Here is a 19751-nt window from a genome sequence, read left to right as displayed (position 1 = left end):
GATTCCGTCCGCGGGTAGCTGTCCATTTCTCTACAGATGTCATCTAGGACTCTTATTTCTGGGATTTATCTCATTAAAATTTATAAATATTTGTCAGTACAGGCTTTCACAAGAGCAACCTTGGGCAGTAGCCTGATTACAGAACTTTCCATCTAGGAGTGGGAGGGGGCACCTGAGAGATGAACCCTGAAATCCATGGCAACTGGTTAGATAAGCGCCACAGTGAAATGGCCAGGAATTGAACCTAATGGGGGGTGGGGGGGGAGGGTGGATGCTGGCTGGAGCTCCCAGTCTACTGGCTGGAGCTCCCAGTCTACTGGCTTGCTTCCTGGTGAGGACTTTTCCTTCCCTGCATCTTGGGCATCCACCAGATTTGGGGAAGGAGCGCAGCTGGGATGATTGGCAGCTCCACGTTCAGCCTCATGGTGCTCAGACCTGGCTGAACTTGGGGGCCACCTGGAAGCCTTTTATAAATCCCAGTTCCTGGGCTGTCACCCCAGGGAAATTCTATGAGAAGAGGAGATTTAGAACCCAGGAATACTCAGTTTTAAAAGCTCCCTAGGGGATTTCATTGTGAAGCTCGGATTGAGAACCAGCATCTTAGAAAAATATTCTCAAAACTTAGATAAGCAACCACATGCATCAGAATCTTGGGATATGGTGGAAGCTGGTTAAATATGACCCTGCAAAAGAATAAAATAAATTAATCTGAATCCCTGGTACAGGGGCAGGGAGAACTCTTGAGAATCTACATTTTAATATGTTCCCCCAGTGACTCTCAGAAATATGTAAAGTATATCAGGGTGTCATAGAGACGTCAAAGTCCACATGGAAGGGCATCAGCAGTGTAGCTCTTAGCAATAGGAGAGTTTGGTTTGTAAAGCTTGTGAAAGATGTTCTTAACTAGTATCTCCCATTTTAGTCTCAACTGAACGGCTTTTGATCTTTTAAATCCTCGGGTATTAAAATTCAAATAGCTTGGGAGACTTAACAGCTTTTATTAGCCACCTTCTTTGAAAGAATGAAGGCCCTGTGAAGATAGACAGAAATTGGTATCTGGGGAACAAGGGTCAGGAGGCATGAGAGAAAAAGATACAGTGAAGCTGTGATGTTCCTATTTCAGATGTTGCTTCAGGCAGGCTTGAGATAGAAGGGTGCCGTGACTTCCAGAGTCGGAGAACTTGGCCAAACAACAGAAACAAGCTTTCTTAATTTGTTTGCCCTGCCGTCTGCTGCCCATAAAGTCATTATTGGGAGTTAACGGCTTTTAAGTCATGCATGGTGGATTTGGAACTCCATAGGAAGATAGACGCTGGGGAACCCTAATTGTGTATTGTGTGTGTGTGAGTGCATGCGCACATGCGGAGAGAGGGAGAAGGAGCGGGTAGATGAATGTCTGGTCAAGACCTCAGGGTTTCCCTGGAGGAAGTGGAGCCCCTCACCAACGCCTCTTGATCATAGAGCACCCCACCCCCGCATCCCCTGGTCCTCATGTTAAGCACAATCAAAATTATCGGTAGCCATGTGGCAGCCAATATGTGTGTGTGTTTAAAGATATTTTTATTTTATTTATTTTTTGGCTGGGCTGGGTCTTCTCCAGTTGCCCGTGAGCGGAGACTACTTTCTAGTTATCGTGAGTGGGCTTCTCATTGCTGTGGCTTCTCTTGTTGTGGAGCAAGGGCTGTACGGCGAAAGGGCTTCAGTCGTTACGGCTCCCGGGCTCTCGCGCACAGGCTCAGCAGTTGCCATGCACAGGCTGAGTTGCCCCACGGCTTATGGGCCCTTCCCAGACCAGGGATCGAACCTGTGGCTCCTGCACTGGCCGGTGGCTTCTTTACCACTGAGCCACCAGGGAGCCCTGCATGTGTATTTTTTTAAAATGAATTTCACACTTAGTTTGTGAGCCCAGTGCTGTTCTAATTTGGTTACATCTGTACATCCAGCCATAAAACCCCCAGTGGCTATTTCTGGTCCTCGGGGACTTCCTGAATGAGTTTTTGCTTGGGGTTCTCACTCCTGTACACCGTGCTTAATTGGTGGATACTGCTGCAGACTCGCTTAAACTGTTTTAATTTGTGATTTTCTAAAAATAAAACCTTAACAGAATCAATGTGATTGCAGAAGGCTCCCAGAGGCATCCGATCAGGGTTCTGGAGGCTGCATGGTTAGGAGTGCACCATCCAGAGGCAGGCTGCAGTTTTGTTCAGTGAAAGCGGGGCTTCGTGGAAGACTCCATGAATCATCACTGATGCAAAATCAAAGTCAATTATGAAGATAATTGAGAAACAACCTTTCTCTGTATATAGCCGTGCACGTGATCCTCTGCAAGGTGGCGCGGGTGGAAGCCATCTCTCAGAGCCTCCCGCACAGATCCGTGTGAGGCGGGCTGAGGAACCGGCTTTGAGTCGTGGGGAGGTGTGAAAAGAAAGTGAAGTCTGAAGGTATCTGTTGGCAAATCATAATGACAAACTGGGGGAAATCTGTGCTCGGCATCGCTCATGAAAGCACTTATTGTAAATGAGATAATTTAATCAATTACGTTTCCTAATGTACTAAACCGAATGTTTCATTTTCTGCTTCTGCACATCTTAAATTATCTTCAGGTGCTTTATGAGATTTAATCATAGTTAATAGAAACTTCATTACCATCAAATGTGCTTTCAATAAATGTTGTGTAACAATGTCAGGAAGTGCAGTAAAATATAGTAGGTTCTGAATGGCAAACACGCACCCCCGGAGTCAGGCTGAAAAATGGTCGCGTGCATACAGTGAGACTCCCAGAGGCTTGAGAATGAGGCTTTGCTAAGAGGCTCCCCAAGGAGCGACTGGTTCAGCAGGTTCACCTTAGGGATGAAAAGGAGTCAAGTACCCCCTAGAAAATCGCTCAGAATGTATTCTTTCTCCATCTCCTTCCCAGGTATTTTGGTAACTAATAGAAACACACACTAAGCCCAAATCCCATTGCCTGGTCTAGAGTCAGTTACCTCCAGGATTTCGCCAGTTGAATGTCTCCCAGTTACCCAGATCTCAGCTTTTTCAAACCTGAATGTGTCCTTGTGTCTTTAATCCAGGCCTCCTCCCATCTTCTCTCATTCAGTGAATGCTATGCCTTCAACTCGGTAGGGTCCCACACTTGCACAGCCTCCTACACTGCTGTCTTTTTCCTCTCCTTTCTCCAGCTCAGTACTCAGTGAATCATCACCATCTAACCATTCTGCCACACAGATAGATCAGGTTCACCAACTCACTCCATTTTCCCTCTTCCATACCCCTCCCTCCATTCGGCATCTTTTTATTGAGTATCCCCCATGGGCGTGGACATGTTCTAGGTGACAGATACTGAGCCTGCCAGATACAGTTTCTGCTCCCATGAAGCCTGCAGATCTAGTGAGGGAGGTGGGAAAGAAAAACAGAAAATTATATATAGAGGGCTGGGTGCCGTGGAGGTGGTGACAAGTGTCATTAAGAGAAATAAAGCAGAAGAGGCTCAGGTAGGGATGGAGGGAATGTTGTTTTTTTGTGTAAGCTGTTCAGAGAAGCTCTCTGCAGTAAAATCACCTTTAAGAAGACACCTGAAGAAAAGCAAGGGAACAAACATTCTCCCTGGTGGCTCAGATGATAAAGCGTCTGTCTGCAATGCAGAAGACCTGGGTTCGATCCCTGGGTTGGGAAGATCCCCTGGAGAAGGAAGTGGCAGCCCACTCCAGTATTCTTGCCTGGAAAATCCCATGGATGGCAGAGCCTGGTAGGCTACTGTCCAAGGGGTTGCAAAGAGTCGGACACGACTGAGCAATTTCATCTGGGAGGAGAACATCCAGGGCAAAGGAAGAGTGGGATGCCACGGCTGTGTGATGGGAGGCTGCTGAGGTATCCAAGGAACAATTAGGCTAGGTATCTGAGCAGAGTGGCAATGGGAAGAGGCATAATAGCTCAGGTCAAAGAAGTAGGGCATGGGGGAAAAGTACCAAGTTTATCATAGGCCGTGGTAACAACTTTGACCTTTACTGTGAGTGAGATGGAAAGCTATTGAAGGTGTTTATTCCTAGTAACATGACCTAATATTTTCAAAGATAAACTACCCACTGCAGGGAATGTAAACATACAGGGAGCCAGAGCAGAAACAAGATCTGTTACAATGATCTAGGCTATTACAATATAACTTTTATAATAAGCTAGATTCAAGATGAGTGTGGCTTGGGCCAGATAGAGAGCATTGGAAATTGTAGAAAAGGTCCATAATCTGGATATCTTTGGGAGGCAGAGTCAAAAGGAGTTGCTAATGCATTAGATAGAATATGAGAGAAAGAAAAGCATCAGAGATGATTCCAAAATTTGAGCTATGCAACCTGAAGGATAGGCTGGCTATTACTGATCTGGGGCAAACTTGGTTTAGCTTATCTGGAGGGAGACTCAAGAGTTCAGTGTTATAAATGCTACATTTAAGATACTTCTTAAACAGGCAGTCGAATATATGAGTCTGGAGGTCAGAGGAGAATCCTGGCAGTGACATAAATCTGGGGCTTGTCAGTGTCCAGATGATATTTAAAGCCAATAGGTTGAATGAGATCCCTGGATAATGAGTGCGAACAGAGAACATATCTGAGGCTGCAGCCCTGAAAGACATCCACACTGAGATATAGGGCAGGTCAGAAGTTACTGCACAGGAGACAGGAAAACAGCCAGCGTAGTGAGAGAAAAGCCAAGTGAAAGGAAAACGGTGTCCAAGACAAAAACTGAATATTCAGGACACCTTTCTTCCTAACCAGGACTTCTACCATTGCTTCCTGTATCTGGAGTTGGCTGATGTCAGTTCATCTGATCTATTGAAAAAAAAAACCATCAGTTCTGGTCACATCACTTCCATGTCTAAACCTTTGCAAAAGCTGATCATTATTTTTAAGATGAAGTACAAGGTATCTACTGTCTATGGGATCTGGTCTCAGATGGCATTGTTTAGTCGTATCCGCTTCTCTCAAGCTGCTTAATCATTAGGTATTTCCCTTTCTACCCTATATTCTTCCACCAACCAAAGCTTCTTAGTTTTCTGAACACCCTGGGCCCATTTGGGCATATAGTTCTTTATATGTTGTTATGTCTACCAGAAAACTTTCCCTCCACCTAATCTTACCCTGTTGAATGAATCCTTCCTTCAGGCTTCAGCTTGGGTCTTGCCTCTGCAAAGCCCCTAAAGTCTGAGTTAGTTACACCTCTAATTGGCTGATTGTCAAGCAGTTTCCCTATCTCTATCCCGTATGTTCATTGCGTTTATCCCAGGCTGAATTCCCTCTCTGATAGACATCCTTCCGATCATCTGGTAGACAGTATAGGGTCACCCTTATGCTTGTGGCATTTACCTCCATCCCCACGTGGCACAGTGGTAAAGAACTTGCCTGCCGGTGCAGGAGATGCAAGAGACATGGTTTCAGTCCCTGGGTCGGGAAGATCCCCCTGGAGGAGGGCATGGCAACCCACTCAAGTAATCTTGCCTGGAAGATCCCATGAACAAAGGAGCCTGTTGGGCCATAGTCCCTGGAGTCACAGAAGAGTCAGACACGACTTAGCAACTGAGCACACACGCAATAGTATGTATTAGATGTTCAATTCATATTTGTTATTATGGTCTTACATCTTCCCGCTAACTCCTCACTGAGCCTTTTATTGTTAAGGTGAAAATAAAGACTTTGCTTTTATGTATTTATTTTAACTCATTCATGTAGTAGATATTTATTGCACAGTTATTCTGTATAAATAGTGTTGGCCCCATGAAGCGTGAAGGAAACAATAAGAAATGTTTCTTCCCTACAACTTCAGTACAAAGTAGAAGATGACAAATGATTTGAGAAGAGGGGAAGTAAGGAGGCAGTTTTTAATAATCATCTATTTGATGCCTGGTGCTAGGTGAAAGTCCAAACGGGAAGTTTTCCAGAATTATTTCTATCAAAGAATGACCCCAGTGTGTCCTTGTGTGTTAGTTGCTCAGTCGTGTCTGACTCTTTGAGACTCCATGAATTGTAGCCCACCAGGCTGCTCTGTCCATGGAATTCTCCAGGCAGGAATACTGAAGTGGGTTGCCGTTTCCTTCTCCAATGTGTCCGTATAGTCTAGACATTAGGTGTTTCTCGTCGCCTTACTGACACTTAATCCATTCTACATCTTTTCCCCCAAGTACACTGCTTTCATCTATAGTGGAATAATGTGGATTCTGGGAATACACATTCTTGGGTTAGAGAACTCCTCAAAAGATGCAGAGTCCATACTGGCACGTTGGACATTCTTTTTCATGCTGTATAGACTTGAATGGCACCTTGAACACATAGAACTATCTGCAGCCTTGAGCCATGAACCATGCAGGCATGCTCACTCACTCAGTCGCGTCTAACTCTTCATCACCCTATAGACTATAGCCTGCCAGGCTCCTCTGTCCATGGGATTTTCCAGGCAAGAATACTGGAGCAGGTTGCCATTTTCTCCTCCAGGGAATCTTCCTGACCCAGGATCAAACCCACGTCTCCTGTGGCTCCTGCACTGGCAGGCAGATTCTTTACCACTGAGCCACCTGGGAAGCCCACATTGAACCATCAGTTCAGTTCAGTCGCTCAGTCGTGTCTGACTCTTTGTGACCCCATGAATCACAGCACGCCAGGCCTCCCTGTCCATCACCAACTCCCGGAGTTCACTCAGACTCATGTCCATCGAGTCAGTGATGCCATCCAGCCATCCCATCCTCTGTCACCCCCTTCTCCTCCTGCCCCCAATCCCTCCTAGCATCAGGGTGTTTTCCAATGAGTCAACTCTTCACGTGAGGTGGCCAAAGTATTGGAGTTTCAGCTTCAGCATTAGTCCTTCCAATGAACACCCAGGACTGATCTCCTTTAGAATGGACTGGTTGGATCTCCTTGCAGTCCAAGGGACTTTCAAGAATCTTTTCCAACACCACAGTTCAAACGCATCAATTCTTCGGCTCTCAGCTTTCTTCACAGTCCAACTCACATCCATACATGACCACAGGAAAAACCATAGCCTTGACTAGGCGGACCTTTGTTGGGAAACTAATGTCTCTGCTTTTGAATATGCTATCTAGGTTGGTCATAACTTTCCTTCCAAGGAGTAAGCGTCTTTTAATTTCATGGCTGCAATCACCATCTGCAGTGATTTTGGAGCCCCCCAAAATAAAGGCAGCCACTGTTTCCACTGTTTCCCCATCTATTTCTCATGAAGTGATGCCAGGATCTTAGTTTTCTGAATGCTGAGCTTTGATATCTTTAAATTCTCAGCAGACTTCTAGGTCTTTAAGCTAACATTAGGTGACTGGCATCAATGCTAATCTTCTACCCATGCTTTACAGGATAATTTTTTTTCTATTTAACCCATCATTTTTCTTCATCTCCTACTGATCATTTTCCATTACATAAATATAGCATTTTCCGCAAATTGCATGACTTGTTTGTCCTTCAGAATCATTCCTACTGTGAATCAGTTCAACCTGAGCATATGTGCAACATTTGTAATTTTCTTACTGCTTGCAGTCTTTTTATTATCTAATTTCTATCCCATCATAAGTGTATGCCTTTTCTTATGACCATTTTTAAGAACATCGTTGACCTTATTGGACATGATGAAGTTTCCTTCATTAAATACCTTGGAACTAAGCACAGCCACAGTGAATAAGTGATAGAATATAATGTTCTTCAACATCAGAATAACTCAGGGTACTTGCTAAAAATGTGAATTCACAGGTCCCATCTCCCCACGTATTACTATATTCAAAGTTAGAACTTCTTATATCGTGAATTCCCAGAGTAGAAAATGAAAGTGAAGTCATTTTCTCAAGGGCTGGATTTCAAATCCTGCTTTTTGACTCTCTTTCTCATTTTACCTTGGTCTTCCTGATGGGGAAAAAGACAGTTCTTTTGCAATCCAAAGGTAGAATTACCAGATAAAATAGAGAACCCTTGGTTACATTTGAATTTCACATCAGCAGTGAATACATTTTTGACATAAGCATGTCCCAAATATGGCATGAGAAATACTTCTACTCAAGTTATACATTCTTGATCAGAAATTCAAATTTTACTGTATCATATTTGTAGTTGCTTAATCTGGAAACTTTACTGAAAAGAATAAAACACATCTGAATGTGCGTTCTCAAGAAACATTTTATTAAATAGATTATCTGTACTGTCAATCTTGGGAGAATGGCTAAAAATAAAACAAATATTGGAGGAGGGAGCCTTTCAGAAAAAGCAAAACGTCTGAACAGCAACAACAAAAAAAGAAGTCCACTGAAGTACAAAGTCTATTTGAAGAAAATGAATCTGGGCAGTCATCACTGTACTTTGTAGATACTGCTTTTTTTTTTTTTTTTAATTTAACAAGTTGGGATTTGTGGCAGCTCTGCATTGTCAGAGGATGGCTACCAATTTTTTGGCAATAAAGTATTTTCTAGTTAAGGTATAGCCATTGTTTCATTTAGATAAATACTATTGCACACTTAACAGACTATAGTATAGTATAAACATAACTTCTATATGCACCAGAAAACCAAGCAAGCTGTGCCTGTCTGCATTATGAGAGTTGCTCTTTGCAGTGGTCTGAAACTGAACCCATAATATCTTTGAGTTAGATCTATAATCGGATTCACCTAAAAAGTAGGGTCCATGTTGCTGTTCAGTTGCTTCCAGTGAACCAGTGAGGTTGCTCTGTCGTGTCTGACTCTTTGAGACCCCATGGACTGCAGCAAGCCAGGCTTCCCTGTCCTTCACTGTCTTCAGAGCTTGCTCAAACTCATGTCCATTGAGTCGGTGATGCCATCCAACCATCTCATCCTCTGTCACCCTGTTCTCCTCCTGCCTTCAATCTTTCCCAGCATCAGGGTCTTTCCCAGTGAGATGGCTGTTCACATCAGGTGGCAAAAATAATGGAGCTTCCAGATCAGTCCTTCCAATAAATATCTAGGGTTGATTTCCTTTAAGATTGACTGGTTTGACCTCCTTGCTGTCCAAGGGACTCTCAAGAGTCTTCTCCAGCACCATAGTTTGAAAGCACCAATTTTTTGGCGCTCAGCCTTCTTTATGGTTCAGCTCTCACATCCATACATGACTACTAGAAGAACCATAGGTTTGACTATACAGACCTTTGTCAACCAAGTAATGTCTTTGCTTTTTAACACACTGCCTAGATTTGTCATAACTTTCCTTCCAAGGAGCAGGAGTCTTTTAATTTCATGGCTGCCATCACCATCCACAGTGATTTTGGAGTCCAAGAAGATCTATCACTGTTTCCATTGTTTCCCCATGTAGTCATCATCAAGTGATGGGACCGGATGCCATGATCTTTGCTTTTTGAACGTTGAATTTTAAGCCAGCTTTTTCACTCTTCTCTTTCACCTTCATCAAGAGGCTCTTTAGTTCCTCTTCGCTTTCTGCCGTGAGGGAGGTGTCATCTGTGTATCTGAGGTTATTGATATTTCTCCCTGCAATCTTGATTCCAGCTTGTGCGTTATCCTGCCTTGCATTTCACATAATGTACTCTGTATAGAAGTTAAATAAGCAGTGTGACAATATGCAGCCTTGGCATACTCCTTTCCCAGTTTGAACCAGTCCATTCTTCCATGTCCAGTTCTGACTGTTGCTTCTTGACTGGCATAGGTTTCTCAGGAAGCAGGTAAGGTGGCCTGGTATTCCCATCTCTAAGAATTTCCCACCTCTAAGAATTTCCCACAGTTGGTTGTGATCCACACAATCAAAGGCTTTAGTACAGCCAATGAAGCAGAAGTTGGAGGGTCCATATAGAGGAGAAATGAGCAAAAACAGTTAAAACTTAGGATGGGGCAGAGCAGAAAGTATCTTGAGCCGAAAGGGAAACCCCTATTAGAGTGAACTCGATGCCTACTCAAGAGTCATTGATAGGTTTTGAAGTGGCAGGACCAGAACTGTGTTTGGGGAGAGTAAGCCACACGTATAACAGTTCAGAATGAGTAAAGACTGGGGCCTAGGTTCCAGGCTAGGTGAGGCTGTGCCATGTGGGTGCCTGCTATCAAAACTGAGATGTGAGAGGCACTGGGGATGTTTCAGTAAGCTGTGTGAGTCATTTGGGGAAGGGGTCGATGGGCAGAAAAGGAAAGGTGACTCTTCAGGCTCAAGCCTGATCTCTGATGATGTCATTACTAGAAAAGGGGAATTCAAGAAAACACTTGAAGAGATAAGAATGGTGACCTTGTAAAACAGATGACAAATTTGAGATGTTAGCACAATGCACAGTGGTGCGGTGGTTTTATCCATTGAGCAGGAGGATGATGACTTCAGACAGACGAGGCAGGAGATCCTGATTTACGACTGTTGGGCATCAAAGTAGTAGTTAGCACTGTCTGATGGAGTGGTTGTGAACAGTCTTCAGGAGGAAACAGGGGTTTGGGCAAAAGTCAGAATTTAATAGCATAAAAGAGCAATGAAATGTATAGAAACAGTGAACAAGGTAAATCATGATAGAGCCTGGCAGTGGGCTGAGCCCATGTAAAAAGAAGTAAAGCATGTCTGTACGTTCTGATAGGAATGATCTACAAGATATTGTACACAATGGGAGGAAAAAAGCAATGTAGTAAAGGAAATCATATGGAAATATAATAATGATTATATAACTTTTAGAGTAAGGATAGTAAAAAAAAAAATGGAAATTTACAATTTTTTTCCTGAAAGATCCCAAATACACTATCAACAGTGGTTACTTTTATTTATTTTTTTTAATTTTGTGTATTTTTTTTATTGAGTATAATTCATTTACAATGTTATGTTAGTTTCAGGTGCACAGCAAAGTGATTCACATATATATATATATATATATATGTCTGTCTTTTGTTTTTCAGATTCTTTTCCCTTATAGGTTATTACAAAATATTGAGTATAGTTCCCTGTGCTAAACCATAGGTCCTTGTTGGTTATCTATTTTATATATAGTACTGTGTATCTGTTAATCCCAAATGCCTAATTTATCTCATCCCCTCCCTTTTCCCCTTTCATAACCATAAGTTTGTTTTCTGTGTCTACGGGTCTATTTTTTATATACATTCATTTGTATCATGCTTTATTCCACATGTAGGCAATATCATATATGTTGGCTTACTTGAAGCCATATCTGTCTGGCTTAGTTGAAGGATGAATTTTTTTCTTGGTGTAGTGTAACGTTTTATAGTTCCTAAAGTACTTCCTCATCCTGTGTGTGTTTTCTATTTATTCTTTTATTTCAACAGGGATAGAGGTTAACTGATTAGGGAAATTATGATCAAGAAAGGTTTAATGTTTTAAAAATGCCTTTTATAATTCTTTTCAACAAAGAGCTTAGCATTTCATGGATATGAAAAAAGACTGCCTCTTTCAGAGATCTATCAGGGAGTAAGTCAGGAGAAGGATTGGGGTAGAGGTGATTAGGGAGACCAGGCCGTGTTTGGAGGCAGAAGGCAAGGCGCAGGTGTGGAGGCAAAGTTGAAAGATGCGAGACCGAAAGGGAATAATGAATGAGGCCAGGTCCCTGCAGAGGCAGGAGAGGGCGGATCAGAGCCGGCCTGACACAGAGGAGCAGCAGCTGTTCAGGGAACAGGGAAAGGAAAGCACAGGACGGAGCAGAGGAATTTTGAGTTGCAGGAGAGAGTGTGTGTGTGTGCTGGAGGGAAGGGGACTCACATGGAAAAGCGGGCAGTGAGATCACCTCTGTGATGAAAAAAGTAAACGAAGTTCAGAGTAACTGTGTTGATGAAAAGTCGTTCTTGGTCATGGGACATGAATACAATAACTGTTAGGCTGCAAAGAAGGCCCAGGTGGGTTTGCAGAGCACTGGGTTATTGATGATACCCACCAGTCTAGTTGGTGGGTTCGTCCAGCAGGGATAGTCGAGCCAGTGCAGGGAGGAGAGGTGAGGAGGCCATCCTGTGATGGTTAGACCACTGGGGAGTGAAGACAGATGGGTGTCCAAACCCTACCTTTGCCATTTTCTCATGAAGAAGCCTCTACCCTATCTGAACCTGTGCCGTCATCTGTAAAAGAAGAAATAGAATACTTCTACGGCAAATAGATTTGATCGTGAGCCTGAGAATATGATCACACCTGCAGTTCTCAGGGAAGCAGGCACAAGCTTAGTGCTCCATTACTGGGTTACCCTTGCCATCAAGAGGTTTCGTTAGTGAAATTTTCAGCCTCCGTACAGTAAGTCCCCCACATATGAACGAGTTCTGTTCCAAGAGTACGTCCGTAAGTCCACTCTTTTTGTAAGTCTGAGAAAGTTAGCCTAGGTACCCAGCTAATACAATCGGCTATATAATACTCTACTGTAATAGGCTTATAATACTTTTCACACAAATAGTACATAAAAAACAAGCACAAAAAATAGAGAACTTTTTAAAAAAATCTTACAGTATAGTACCTTAGAAAGTACTGTTACAGTAATACAGTACAATAGCTAGCAAACGGGGCACATTTGCATCTTTGAAATTTCACATCTGGAAGGCTCATATGTAAGGGACTTACTGTACGCTGGTGCTGAATTACATCTCGGAGACAGGGTTTTGGGTGAAATAGAAAGAAAACGCTTTATTGCTTTGTCAGGCAAAGGGGGCCACAGTGGGCTAATGCCTTCAAGTCTGCATGCCCTGCCCTGGAGAGGGGAGTGAGGAGTTAAGTATAGTCATGGTTCACAGAGGACGTGATCAGCTCATGGACATTCTTCTGATTGGTGGTGAGGTGAGAAGGAAACAGCATCATCAGCTTGATGGTTCCAACTGGTCTTGGACCTGTGTTCTTGTGGTCAGCAGTTTTCATCTGGTGGAGGCCTGCTTCCTGCACGTCAAGTGTTTATATGTACCTGTTAGGGAAAATGTAGTTCAGCGATTCTGCCAGGTGGCAAATTGAGAGTCTAAGTAGTTTTCAGTTGCCCAGCCCAGCAGCCATTTTTTGTATCTTCACGTTTCCCAGTCATTAATGTCTTCACGTTTCCCAGTCGTTAACTTCTGAATCAGCCTCTTACTGCAGAAGACAAGGACATGGGGGCTTGTGCGCGGTTTCAGTATCAGGCAGTGTGACCAGGGCAGAGGTTCACAGCTGGACAGGCAATGAGCCGGAGTCAAGCTGCCTTGGATTGAATCCCAGCTCTGCTACTTAACCGTCACGAGGCTTTGGGCAAGACAAGTGATTTTCTGGCCTCAGTTTCGATATTTAAATTGGCACCTTTTTACAAGTTTGTTGGAAGGATTAAAATGAGTTAATCCGTGTAAATAAAAGACTAGGACAGTGCCTGAAGAATGTGCTGCTGTCCTTGTTAATGACAACAAGGAGCTTTTGGAGGGTGGCAAGGTGGAAAAACCGAGATGCTGACTGGCGACAGGATTGTGAGATTCCAGGCAATGCAAGTATCATCAGAACTGCTCACCGTTGACCAGAGCTGACCACTTTAAAGTTATTTTCTGATGCTTTTTTCAGGGAATGTGGTTTCTCATGACAAGTATGAACAGTTCAAACAAGAACTTCTGTTACGTGCTAGCGTGCAGTTAAATGTTTTGGCACACCCCTCCGTGTTTACAGCCCTGTCTGTACCTCTGGGCCAGGATGAGGAGGGGTTGGCCTAGAGACTGCTGCTTCCTGGGAGTCCAGTGGAGCAGCTAATTCTTCTGTCTTCCATTCATTTTCTCTCTCCCAGCCTTCTCTTTGTGAAGCTCTGTTGTGTGAATTCCTTGGTAATTCACTGCCTTATATACATCAAGTCAAGTTGCTGAGTTTTTTTTCCTCCTAAAACAAGAGCAGTGGTCATTCTACAGTATCCAATAAGATAAAAAGAGAATGTGTTTTTCTTGACTTTTTCTTTTATATTGCTGCGTAGTTGATTAACGACACTGTGACAGTTTCAGGTGTACAGAAAGTGACTCAGTTATCCATATGCATGTATCTGTTCTTTTCAAATTCTTTCCTCATGTCGGTTGTTAACATGACATTGAGCAGTTTGCCGTGCTGCACGCTAGATCTTTGTTGGCCCGTTTCAAATCTAGCCACATGTGCATGCCAGTCCCAAATTCTCTAACTGTATGTTTTGAAAGGCATTTTGTTGTGCTCCTTTATTCAGTTTGTGTAGCTATCTAATCCTATAAAATAGATTCTAATCTGATACTTAAACTCATAATGTGGGAATTGAGCTAAATGTCCATGAATAAGTGGCATTAATATGTCTTCCAAATGAGAGTCCTGTAAAGAGAGGAAGGCAAACTAAATACACAGCCCTTAAATTTAGTCCTTGGGCTACATAAGTCACTATGAATGACTAGGTATGATTATAATTTATAAGGACAGGAGCTTGTGAATACCTAGTCCTTGAACTCTGGAGTTCTAAAGGACTTTGAAAAGTCACTTAGCCTTTCTCACCAGCTTTGACCAAAAATATAATAACTGCAGACTGTTGTCAAGTCATGCTGGTTTTGAGAAACTCTAAAGGAGATTTCACAAGCTTCCTCAGAAATGCAGCACAGTTGTTTTTTCTTTAACAACCCTCCTTGTAGAAAAGGTCATTTTAATATCTAACAGAGTCCCAATTGCTATAATAAAAGGCCGGGTCCTCCTTTTCAGCCCTTGTTAGAGTGGGTGACGAGCTGGTTACTGGCTTCATCATAAATGTAGGTTCATTGGGCACCTACTGTGAGCTTCTTTTTAGAACCACGCTTTATGCATTAAGGATCCCCACAAGCCACTTTATAGTTCTCTTTTCTCCAGGCCAAATGAACCCATAAACATTTCCTTTCCAGGGTCCTAGTTTCCAACTACTAATCTTTGCAGCCTTTCTCTGTAGATATTTCACACTCCTTCCAGCAATGAACAGATCCCTCTGTAGTTTCTGACTAATTTGCAATATAAGATATTTCCCCATCGTTTATATTTTTGCTTTTATACCACATGTTGCGTCCTTCTGAACTTGGCCTAAAGCTTTCACAGTGCTTAGAGAGAGGAAACAGGGGTGGAAACCCAGGAAAGACATCAATCACACATTGATATGTATAACAGAAATCGGGGGGTGGGGGGGGGGGGAAACACCCTATGCCCACAAAGGCAGAATAGCCTGATCAAAGCTTTTTGTTCAGAATGAGTTGGAGAAAACAAACCAGCCCCAGATGCAAGAGTGAGCAGACAGATGTAAATATGTGTGTGTATCTGTAAGGAAAAGGAGGTCTCTGTGGCAGGGGATCTACAGTCTCCCTCAGGCTAGTCTGAGTCCAGGGAGTAATCAACAAATAGTTGCACAGGATGACTCACACATTTCCGGGGGAAATGACAGAGAAGTGCTTGGGCCGAACGTCAAGCAGGTAGGATGCCTTGGCATTCAGGTCATTAACCATCAAAAGATCCAAAAAGAGTTCTAGGAACCCTAAGTGATGTCAGAGTTTAGAGGACCAGGGGTTGGCAGGGTTGGTGGACTAGCCAAGGCACAGTCCAGCTGGCTTAGAGGAGGGGGCCCTGCACCGATAGATGGGTAGACAGAGGTGGGTAGGGCCTAGAAGGATGGGGGATATATGACAAAGACCCGTCCTTATAATCTGAAAGGGGCACAGGGCCTTTGGCTAGCAGGTGGAAGCAGGGACTGCTGATGTTCTTCCAATGAGAGCTGAGTGTGAGCACACATACACACGTGGAGTGGTTCTGCTGTGGCACCCCTCCAAGTGCCCGTGTGCTCCCAGACACAGACATCAAGCCTAAGCCTCAGGTTCTCCTGGGGCCGGTCCTAGACACACATGAAAAGAGAATCAATTACATTTGTAAGACACAGGAATCCTTACAGGGAAACCTACTCTACTGTCCTGGAGAAAAAAGATTAGCAAATGGTGCAGGAGGGGGGAAAAAAAGAATAAGATGAAATGAAAGCAGGTAAATAGAGAAGAGAAAAAGAGGAAGAAGAAGGAAGTAGATGACCCAGCTTTAGAAGACTGAGCTCTAAGGATGACTGATGAGGCCTTGAGGACTCGTGTCTGCCTCTGTCGCTGCACTTGGATACCAGGGTCCCATCACAGCCTTGTCTTTTAGACAAGAAACAACAGAGAATATGGACCATGCGTTAATTCACCCATATGTCTTCATTTCCACTGAGCGGTTGACCTGCCACAAGTGTATGTTGAATGGGATCATTAGATGTAGAAACCAAATTCCCAGGACAGATTGTTCTTGTAAAAATGAATCCCATGGACTTCTGAATCTAGGTCAAACTGTCCCACCAGGTGCTAGGGTGAGCCTCCTAGGGAAGCAGTGATCCCTGTATGAGTCTCTCTCCCTTCTTTCCCTATCCTAGCCCCAAAGTCCCCATATTCATGTCTAAAAATTCTATAATTCAGTATTAAGAGGTTATTCAGAGGTTCTGCACATATTCCTGGAAGAGCAAGCACAATGAGCTATATTTGACGTTGATACCTTCATCTAAAGGCAGAGAGTCCTTTCCTAAAACAGAACTTGTATCTTGAGAACGGAGAATTCCGGTTACCTGGGTAGCAAGAGGGTGGACGCCAGAAACACCAAGATAGGAATCCAGGGGAACAAAGCCAGCTTGTTCTTTCTACTGAGTTTTGTGTCAGGATTTCACGTCCAGTGATATCCATTTTCAGCAGAAGTACTTTTATGCTGGTCATCCTCTGGCTTCTGGTCCTTCCTATTTTAGTACCTGGGAAGCTAAAGATGTCTTTGCGTCTGCTTTGCCAGCTCAGTGACAGGGCAGCTGCATTCAGGACACTGCCAGGCTCTTTCTCTAGTTGCCGAGCAGGTGTACTCTCCCCAGATAGACCTTTTAAGATGATGGTGCCATCTGTGAGCAGCGCCCAAGGACCTGGAGGAAAGAAGGGGGAAGGCTCACTGGGTTCAGTCCAGTTCTCTCCCTGCTCCTGGTACCCTGGCTTGCCACACCTGTTGTGTTTTGCGTCTTCTCTCTTCTCTAATGATTCCCTCCAAGAAACTTAATTGAGTAGAGGGAGGGTGAGACTGAAAGGGGTGATGACTCCCCTTCTTTCTCCCCGTGTGACCCAGGTGGACACTGGAACTTTGGCAGTGGCATCAGTCTTCACCCTGTGGTTCTGGGGGGCTGGGGAAGACCACCACTGATACCCCACCATCCCTAGCCCTCCCCCATTTGGACCACCATGAAGTGGAACTAAAGCCTAGATCACAGTGTTTCTCAACACCTCCCAGGTTGCTGTTAGGAAAAGCATCTGATCACCCTCTGACCTTTCCGATACTGTTCTTGAGATGACTGTTTTTCTCCCCCGTGAATTATTTTTCTGTGTTGGCCGCCCTATTACTGAACTGGTTCTGCTTGATTTCCTTGTTCCTGCTTTCATTTGGCGGCACCTTATTTTATAGTCCACTAACTTTGTTGAAAATAAATTTAGTCGTGTGGTTAGTCTTCCTCACTTGATAACATAAGTACCATATTAGGGTGCGGTGAGCACAGCCTAAGTGCTGTGCAATTACAAGGTAAATATATGATGGGTTTATTTCATCTGCTAAACCCAGCAGGGGTGACAGAGTAATTACTTTTGGACCTGTTTAGTATGCCTACCACATAATCTGTAAGGAGATCAGTTATGTAGTGAATACTTGCCACCTTCCATTGTTAACACACTTCAAGACTTACATGTTCTTGGGTAGATGTCATGTGGAATTGCACTAGCCATTCTGAGGCTCCTCGGGAATCAACCATACCCCGAGGACCTCTAGCCAAAGGGTTGGAAAGCAGTGTTATCTTGGGGGGTGGGGAGACACCCACCATCTAAATTTCAAACTAACGCTTTTATTTTTGCTTTGCCCATGCATTCAATAGGATGGAGTAGGAGAGGTATGGGAGAAACAGCATGTGCCCTCTTAGAGACCAGTCCTCGTCCACAGAAACAAACTTCTAGAGTCAAGCATTCAGTTGGTGCCAGGAAACATTTACCATGGACATGAGTGCCTGGGACCAAGTGCTTTTCATATCTCACAGCAGAAAGTCGCTCATAATGATCGTAAATACCCTGATGCCTGTCAGCATTCTGATGAACTGAGTGACGTGGGCCAAAGCTCAAGTTCATACTCCTGAGCTCTGGTCTCTTGACTCATAGACCATGCGTTACCTTTTCACCTGAGAATGCTCTCTGTGAATGCATGCGCCCAGGCCATAGACAAGCAGAGCGGTTCACCCATATTTTGTCATTGTACGTGGGTCTCATGTCTTCCAACAAAAATAAAATATATATATATATTAAAAAAAAACTTTGCAGGGCAATAAGACTTCCTAAAACAAGCAAATTAAGCAGTTGCCTGTTTTTCCTTGAAAACTCTTATATCCTTTGCAAAATTGCTTCTGTTGCAGACTCCATTATGTGGTAAGCTACCTTAATGCAGTTAAGTTATTTAACTCACATCCCTTTGATTTATACAAGGTCTTCTGATTATTGTTGGAGAGTCCAACTCGTGACTAGCCACATCTGTCATTTTGCCTGATCCGTAGCTCCAAAAATTCCGGTAGTATTTCATTCTGTGTCCTGGGGTGGCTCTTTGACGTCGTTCCCATGTTGGCCATTGAGGATTGCTTTTGTGTCTTTCAGGCATCGAGAATGCCAGTGACATCGCTTTGTACTCAGGCTTGGGTGCCGCGGTTGTGGCCGTTGCAGTCCTGGTTATCGGCATCACCCTGTACAGACGCAGCCAGAGTGACTATGGTGTGGACGTCATCGACTCTTCTGCATTGACAGGTGGCTTCCAGACCTTCAACTTCAAAACAGTCCGTCAAGGTCAGCAGCGTAGGGCCCCCAACAGCGTGTCCTCAGGGCCGTAGACGACACTCATGCAGGACCCTCATGCTCTTTGGTCCTGTGTGAGGGTGGCTCTTGGCACTGGGAGCTGCTCCAGAATTGTCTTCACACCTTAGGATGCCAGGTTTGATGGAGGAGTCTGTCTGAGTTCTTGGCTGCCATGAGGACCAATGAGTCTCAATTTACTATTTTTGTTTAGTCACTCAATCATGTCTCTTTTGCCACCCTGCAGACTGTACCCCACCAGGCTCCTCTGTCCATGAGATTTCCCAGGCCAGAATACAGGAGTGGGTTAACATTTCCTTCTCTAGGGGATCTTTCCAACCCAGGGATTGAACCTGAGTCTCCTGCACTGCAGGCAAATGCTTTACCACTGAGTCACCAGGGAAGCTGCTCAGTTTACCATTACCCACATTTCAAATATGGCGTGTCCATCTTTGATATGTAGTCAGAGTCTCAGGTCACCCAGCTTTCTATTTTAACCAGCCTGCTTTGGGAATGTATGTTTAGTTAACTAAAATATTGATTATTCAAAGCTACGAACCAATGACTCTATCAGGCATATTTATTACACTATTTATTAGATGGAGTTGTTTTATTCAGTGGAGTTATTTCTGTTTTAAATAAGTAAAAGGATTTTAGAGGATGTATGATGGGCTAGTTAACCAGAGGAGAAATGAAATTCTCAGCCTAAATGACTCTCCGCCTTTGCCACCTTGAAGCAGTCTTCTGTTGTAGGGGAAGGAAATTTCATCATGTCAAACAATAGCAGCATTTCATTTTTAAAACAGAAGAGTCGTTTGATTTTCTTCTACCAACTAACTCTGTTCCTGATTGGGAGTTGGACGTGAGACATAAATGGCTTTTATTTTAGAAAAAATGGAACTGTCTTATTTCCATAGATGAAGTTTTCTACTTTGACCCTTGTGGTCAATATTGTCACTTTCATTTCTGTTTA

The 19751-nt window shown here is 43.7% G+C and overlaps 1 protein-coding gene across 2 annotated transcripts in view; it reads left to right on the top strand.

The window, feature by feature from the left end:
* UNC5D (unc-5 netrin receptor D) overlaps nucleotides 1-19751 on the top strand; it is a 628812-nt gene that overhangs the window by 534410 nt on the left and 74651 nt on the right. For both annotated transcript variants that reach the window (XM_068971067.1, XM_068971066.1), the window contains one exon: nucleotides 18587-18772. In XM_068971067.1, coding sequence (XP_068827168.1) covers nucleotides 18587-18772 — 186 coding nt within the window. The remainder of the gene's footprint in view (nucleotides 1-18586; nucleotides 18773-19751) is intronic.

Source organism: Capricornis sumatraensis, chromosome 4 (assembly GCF_032405125.1).
Source record: "Capricornis sumatraensis isolate serow.1 chromosome 4, serow.2, whole genome shotgun sequence".
Classification (NCBI taxonomy): Eukaryota; Metazoa; Chordata; class Mammalia; order Artiodactyla; family Bovidae; genus Capricornis; species Capricornis sumatraensis.
This window is presented reverse-complemented; position numbering and strand designations above follow the sequence as displayed.